The 7805-nt window shown below is 43.2% G+C and overlaps 1 protein-coding gene across 1 annotated transcript; it reads left to right on the forward strand.

The window, feature by feature from the left end:
• Window positions 1-1291: 1291 nt before the first annotated feature.
• On the forward strand, window positions 1292-2377 carry Pou3f4 (POU class 3 homeobox 4). The gene has a single exon (XM_090326045.1). It carries the CDS (start codon window positions 1292-1294, stop codon window positions 2375-2377), a length of 1086 nt encoding a protein of 361 aa, XP_090182171.1.
• The last annotated feature ends 5428 nt before the right edge of the window (window positions 2378-7805 follow it).

Here is a 7805-nt window from a genome sequence, read left to right on the forward strand (position 1 = left end):
GCGCGGGGCTGTCGAGCACAGGGACTTGTTCTTCTTTAACTTATAAAAGCTAAGAACGATACAAGTCTTGCCTCTTTTCTTCTAAAGAAAATGTCAAAACAGTCCTGTTTTTACTACCTGCAAGCAAATTCAAGCTTGGTGGGGATCGATTACTGGGTGGGTATAGTTGATGTCAAATAGCCCTGTCTCTATCTGAATTTCCTAGGTACAGTGAACAATTACATTTTCTTCAGTTTGGCGGGGAGAAGAGTGGGTGGATTTTTGTAACTTCATGGAGACAGCATTCAGTATCACAAATGTGTGCCTGTGGTGCACTTACTGGAAGCGGGTCCGCTGCAGGTCTGGAGTGTGAATGAGGACTGCCAGTAGAGCGCTTCTAAGACCAGTTGTGGGACCTCTGATATGCGGTGACTTTGGAGCGGTAATAAAACAAGCTACCCCAAAGATCTCCCTCTCCGGGAAGCAAACTTAAAAGTAACTGAATTTTGTCACTCTCATATCAAAATTTGCCTTCCCAAACCATTCGCTTCCTGGCACCCTAAAGCAATTTTTTTAAAGAAAATGCTATGCATCTTTTTCTTAGATCGCCTTTCGGATTTCTTAGAAATGATTGGGTGAAAGCAGTGAAATAAATGGAAGGAGCGTCTATTGTGGTGGCAAATTCATTGATTGAGGTTCCTATCGAAATCGTTACTTGACGAAAAGTTTGTCGCTGCGTGTTGTTTTATAGTCCCCACCACACACTAACGGAGAACGATGTGTGAAAAATGTTTACTCACTGAGATCAAAATGACATTTCAACTTGTTTTATTCCCCCCCTCCCCGCTTCTTTCCTTAGCTTGATCCAAATAAGCCAAAGGGAATTCTTAAACCCCAGTTTGCTGCCTCTTCACCCCCACCCCCTTTCTCGCCCTCAGGAATACAACCCTCTTATCTCCCCTTCTCCTCAGCAGCAAACACCCGCGGAGACTGGGGGAGGGGGGAAAGGGTTAACCAAAACAGCCGCTGCCAGTCTGCGCTAGGGAGCCAATGGAGCCGAAAGATTGATTCACTTCCTGCTTGGGTCTCACTGAAACTCCCGAGCCTCGCCAGCCTAATTTGGAAAGCGAGCTCGGCCTCCCGCGCCGCCATTGGCTGTGCTCACGCCTGGCCTGGCGGAGTCGCACAGCGATTGGCCTCGGCGGGTGCCGGTAACCCGCGCGAGCGGCTTTGGCTCCCCCGCACCGTAGATGTCAAAGGCTGAAGCTGCTCCCTTTGCCACATTATAACTAGTAGGGGATCCTCACCGACCATGGCCACAGCTGCCTCGAATCCCTACAGCATTCTCAGTTCCAGCTCCCTGGTCCATGCGGACTCTGCGGGCATGCAGCAGGGGAGTCCTTTCCGCAATCCTCAAAAACTTCTCCAAAGTGATTACTTGCAGGGAGTTCCCAGCAATGGGCATCCCCTCGGGCACCACTGGGTGACCAGTCTGAGCGATGGGGGCCCATGGTCCTCCACACTGGCCACCAGCCCCCTGGATCAGCAGGACGTGAAGCCTGGGCGTGAAGATCTGCAACTGGGTGCGATCATCCATCACCGCTCGCCACACGTAGCTCACCACTCGCCGCACACCAACCACCCGAATGCCTGGGGAGCGAGCCCAGCTCCAAACCCGTCCATCACGTCAAGCGGCCAACCCCTCAATGTGTACTCTCAGCCGGGCTTCACCGTGAGTGGCATGCTGGAGCACGGGGGACTCACCCCACCGCCGGCGGCCGCCTCCACGCAGAGCCTGCACCCTGTGCTCCGGGAGCCTCCCGACCATGGTGAGCTGGGTTCGCATCACTGCCAGGACCACTCGGATGAGGAGACACCAACCTCTGATGAGTTGGAACAGTTCGCCAAACAATTCAAACAAAGAAGAATCAAGTTGGGTTTCACACAGGCTGACGTGGGGCTGGCGCTGGGCACACTGTACGGCAACGTGTTCTCGCAGACCACCATCTGCAGGTTCGAGGCTTTGCAACTGAGCTTCAAGAACATGTGTAAGCTGAAGCCCCTGCTGAACAAGTGGCTGGAGGAGGCAGATTCATCCACTGGGAGCCCAACCAGCATTGACAAGATCGCTGCCCAGGGCCGCAAGCGTAAGAAGCGAACCTCCATCGAGGTGAGTGTCAAGGGCGTACTGGAAACGCATTTCCTCAAGTGTCCCAAGCCTGCAGCGCAGGAGATCTCCTCGCTGGCAGACAGCCTCCAGTTGGAGAAAGAAGTGGTGCGTGTCTGGTTCTGTAATCGCAGACAAAAAGAGAAAAGAATGACTCCGCCAGGGGATCAGCAGCCGCATGAGGTTTATTCGCACACGGTGAAGACAGACACGTCGTGCCATGATCTCTGACTGGAGGAACCAAGGAGGCGGCCGGCCGCGCTGGGAGCAGAGCGGCTTCATTTTCTACTCTTCTTCCTTTCATTATTTCATTATTTCTCTCTCTCTCTCTCTCTCTCTCTCTCTCTCTCTCTCTCTCTCTCTCTCTCTCTCTCTCTCTCTCTCTCTCTCTCTCTCTCTCTCTCTCTCTCTCTCTCTCTCTCTCTCTCCCTCTACAGCTGGCCTTCTTCCCGTTTTTTTCTTTTTCTTTCTTTCTTTCTCTCACTGGGGGTTCTAACTTAGGTTAAGAAAGGAAACACACTCACATTCAGGCGTCTCTACGCTGATCCACACCCAATCCAGTTGGGGGGAAACCTCATACTGGACAATTTCCCTCCAACCTTTTCTGCTGATCAACACATATTGTTTACTCTGAATAATATTTGTTTCATTGCTCCTCTCTAGGAAGAGCAAAAAGTAGGGTAACCTGCGGGCGGGGGGATGGGAGGGGGAAGACAGATGTGTGCCTCTGAATAACCTTTCAGCGCCTTGGTTATAGCAGCTGTATTTCAGGTGAAATCTGTTTTACAATAGACTAGTTTTGCATTTTTTAAAACTTCTATAGCGTTTCTAAATGTCTGCGGTGTTTTACTACAAGCTGTACACAATATTTGTGAGATAATTTGTATCTAATCTACCACTCCACATTATTATTACTATTATTATTATTATTCTTTCATTGAGCTGATGGTTTTTGAATTACTTAGAAAGGGGAGGGGAGGCTGGGAAGGGGACAGAGAGAAATGGTTACCTTCCCACACACCCCTACACAGCCGAAATCTGTATGTAGAGGAGAGGATACAACGGAGAGAGTCAATGATGTTGGTTCTATCCCCCCACCCCCCTTCCCCTGGCAGTGCAGTGCCTAGGATGGGCTGACTATTCAAACCAATCGGGTTTGCAAATTAGAGCCCAGTAGGAGAGGCGATTTTTCCAGCCATCTAACCACTTTCCTAGAACTATGGAGCCTCCACAAGCTCCCATAGGGTAGATTTGATGCCCCAGAAGAATTTCAGTGGTGGCGCCCAGAGGAAGAGGTGATCTGAACGACGGAATGGTTGTGCACACGCCGGGGCCCTCGGACTCCTGCTTGCGGAGCTCCTCGCAGGCCTGCAGCCCGAGCAGGTTGACAGCCTCCAAGATCCCATCTCGGCTCTGCTAGAGGAAAAAAAGACTTTGCCTTCACCCGCGCTTGCTTTCCTTAGAGACAACGAGCCGGAGGCACTGGTGACTGACTGGGCCAGCGCCTCCAGATTCATTCAGTTCACCTCACGTTCACTGCTTAGTGGTCTCCCTGTGAGCAACCCACTGGGAGGGGCGGTAAAGGGATTGCATGCACCGACTTTCTCTGTTTGGTGCAAAACGACATCGAAATTGTTGGTAAAAGGTCAAGGGGATTCTGATCTAGCCGCTACCATCTCCTCTCTCATGTATATACCGCTGTCTGTGTGTAGTGGGGTCGTGGGTACCCCATCTTTGGAGCCTCTGACAAGCACAGCTGGTAGAAGCCCACGCCTCCGAACATCGAGCGAGCTAGCAAGCGCCTAGGCGGCTGGGTTCCTGCCTTTTTTTGTTGTTGTTGTTTTGAAATAAATCTGTGTGTCTCCTGTGCGTGTGTGTGTGCGTGCATCCGTGTGTGTGTGTGTGTGTGTGTGTGTGTGTATGCGTGCGTGTGCGCGTGCATGTGTGTGTGTGTGTGCGTGTAGATAGCTGTGCGTATCGTATTACTGTATACAAAAAAAAACAAAAACTACAAAAAAATCGCTTTAGGCTGTGTAGAGATCCCAAAAATATGCAGTTTCTGTGGCTTTATTGCTAGTTCTCCTATCCACAGGCCAGATTCACAGGTGCACTTCATTCTCAAGGAGCACACATGTGCTGGCCAAGGCAAGTACACACCACCCTGCCATGGCCCGCCGACCTGGCTGGGGGATTCGTTCTCCGGACTGGTCACCGGGTTCGGGGCCTCCAGTCGCAGCTGTGGTAGACAAAGCATCAAACTACCTAAGGACCAGAAAGCCTTTTGTGGCTTGGGGAGGATGTGCTAGTATGGGCTGCCAGGCCTCTGGTTCACCACACCGTGTCTCCCCAGCTGCAGGTCAATGAGCGTGTATTCATTCAGTTCTCTTTTATTCTTTTTGTCAAACCTTTGAATTCTGTCGGTAGTTAGGATTTACGTGTGGGATCTTACTTTTCACATTGAGTTCATGTTTCACAGATGTTGGGAGGGTTTCTTTGTGTTTGTTTGTTTGTTTTGATTTTTTGCAGTTAAATTCTATGGTTCCAACCTGAGTTAACCCAAATATTTCTGCCGACTTTATAATTGTACAGTTTTGTATATTAAACGTTTTTTGAAGTTATTAATTTAAAAAAGATCATTTAGTTTATTCATTTAGTAACTGATGTATAATAAACGCTATTTTCATTAAGAGTTGCTTTTTCAACTATTTTATTCAAATTGCCTATTGCAGTTGCCAGCAATTATTTATTTTCAAAAAATTCTGCATTGTGTTTAAAAGGAAATTCTTTCAAAGATAAGTTGGGTGTCAAAAAGAAAACAATTCGCTGTAATGTTTGATGTGAACAGTTTCAGTCAAGGGGTTTATATTGACGCAATATTTTATTGTTGTAAAAGATTAAAAAGGTTTAAATAAAACATTTTTCCAAAAAATACATATATATCTGCTTTCTTATGTGCTGTGGGAAGTGGAGAATTTAAACAGTGCAAAGTTCTGGGTGAGAAGTGTGGGTCTACACTTTGCTTCAGGTTAGAAATCATTATTATTTTGATTCTGCTCTTCCTTTGACTTTTGTCCTTTGGGTTTAGTCCTGTAATACACAACAAGCCCTGTTTGCATATCCCCACCCATGCTTTTAGGAAATGTACCCCAAGGGTAGGAACTGCCTGGGGAAAACCTGGGATGGATTTATTTCAGAGGACACTTTAAAAAAAATCTCCGTAAGACTAAGTCTCTCAGAGTCTTCTAATCTGCTCCTCCTGAAACTGGAAGCAGACTTCTTAAGGCTTTCATGTTCCCCAGATACACTACTTCGTTTACTTCCTCCCCACTCCTACTGGTAACTCTTCTGGTGGTTGGATGAGCTGCCATTGCCAGGATGAAGGATTGGAAAATGTTTTGATATGAAGAGTAAAGGCTCTCCTTAAAGCCGTTCCTGGATATAAAAAGCCTAGTGAACTGTTTACCTATTAAAGCTGAATGTTTTCTATCCCTAAATTTGAGAAAAGGAAAAAGGATAAAATGGATACATTTGGGGATTTTTTTTTGAAATTTATTTTACTCTTTTTTCCAGTCCTACATACAAATGCACCCGTGTTATTTGATTTCATAACACCATCCATAAAAGAATAGACTAATGGTATCAGAGGAGTAATTCATGAAATATGAAGCAGCTTCAAGGTTTTGTATTTTTAGCATGCCTTATCTAACTTTTTTTCTGATGGTGCATATAAAGATATAAACAGGAATATAAATTTTCCAGCTATAAAATCCTCAAGTCCTACTCTAATGTAAATACTTTTTGAGCAAAATTATTTAATGACTTTAATAGGTAATTATTATCACATGTAGTGCCTTACATTTTTCAGATTGCATAATCATTTACATCTGTATGTTATGCCATACACATGTAAATGTTGTGTATGAAATATGCCACGTGTTCTGTCTCTGTTCATGGGTCTATACATAGAATTGATTTTATAGATATATATTTACAAGCACAAAATTCATAGCAATAAGCCTATTGGCTCTCCTTTGGGTAACACAAACTATCTTGTATTTAGTCAATATCCTGTAAAAAGTCTGAATTAATTAAATAGTTTTTCTTACTAAAGAACTATCCACAGCTTTAAATGTATGTTAGAATTCTTTAATGGAGCCATATGAAGATATTTTAGGAGATATTTGTGTGGATGTATAAGTATAGATATTACTATTTATCAGTGTTTTACTGTAATATATGCATACATATAGATTACTGAGATAAATATGTTACACATTTATCATGCAGACTTTCATTACTTTCTCCTAAAAAGTATCCAAACTATACTTGGCTTTTATGGTGCTCTTATTATCATTCCATCATGAGCATATATTTTTGTTAAAGTCAGGTGGTTGTCACTTCTACCTGGAGCTTTATTTTTTTTGAGGTCATCCCAACTCCTGTTCCTAAGTAAGGTATTTGTAGGAGGAACTGTTTTGTCTGTGATAGCCCTCACAAAAGTTTGATCCCCATCACTACATCAGTTAAAGGGAGGGGCTGTAAAGCAGAATAGAATGTGAGGAGACAATATACAAATATTGCAGATGTGCAAATAAAGTCACATATGTAAATCAGTTTAAGTATGTGTGTATGCAGATTGGTTGTCCTAATACTTGTGGCTCTGTGAATGCGTAACAAGGAGAAATAAATAACTAAATCCAAGAATTTCTCTTTCTAACAACAACAAAAAAAGTGAATTATTGTGCCTGGCAATTAACTTCTTATCTAACAAGAAAATAGTAGGGGGGGAAACTATTGCTTAAATTAGTCCATGAGCTGTGTTCCATCTTTAATAAAACCAAGCACTATTCCCTTGGAAGTATTTAGCATTCTGATAGTTCCTTTGCTCCCAAGTTAGGCTACTCTGTTGCTTTAATTGCCTATAAGCTATAAGTGGAGCATAAATTTTGGGTTTTATTTAAATTTCTTTGGGAAGCAAGAAGGAAATGGACAATGGAAGAGAAATAGAGGTGAAAATGTTTTCCAAAGAGAAAAATGTATTTTACATCTATCACATCTTTAAAAAGATACATATGTAACCTCAAAATTATGAAAGCTACTTCTATGATTTGGTAAATAAATTCAGACATGTGAGCCTTACCAAAATAGTGCTGTAACAGGAAAAATTAACAGTGCAAAACAATTCATTTACATTTATATCACTCACATTCATCCTTTCTGTAAAATAAAATACAAGAGTAGAACCTTTTTATACATGCCCTCAGATAGTAGTTTTAAAATAGCAATCCTCTAGCTTACTCATTTACAGATTTTCATTTCAAAAGCATCAAGAAAAGTGAATATGAAATATATTCAAGATTAACAGATTTTATAAGATGAAAGAAAAGTACCTTTTCATAACACTGCGGGTGGAACATTTACAAAATTAAGAGTGTTCAAAAAAAGTACAGTACCAGAAAGCCTGTAAACGTTCTCAGATCTTAAGAAATAGAAATCACACACAAGATCCTAGAATACTATCCCAGATAAACAAAATTCACAAAATTGAACTTCTGTTTGTTACAGTAAAAGTATACTAGTTCACTGTTTTTATACTTGTGTTTATAATATAACCTATTTAAACATTATCTAACGCACTAAGAAAAGATCATTATTATGA

Source organism: Megascapheus bottae, chromosome X (assembly GCF_031878675.1).
Source record: "Megascapheus bottae isolate mThoBot1 chromosome X, mThoBot2.hap1, whole genome shotgun sequence".
NCBI classification, from domain to species: Eukaryota; Metazoa; Chordata; class Mammalia; order Rodentia; family Geomyidae; genus Megascapheus; species Megascapheus bottae.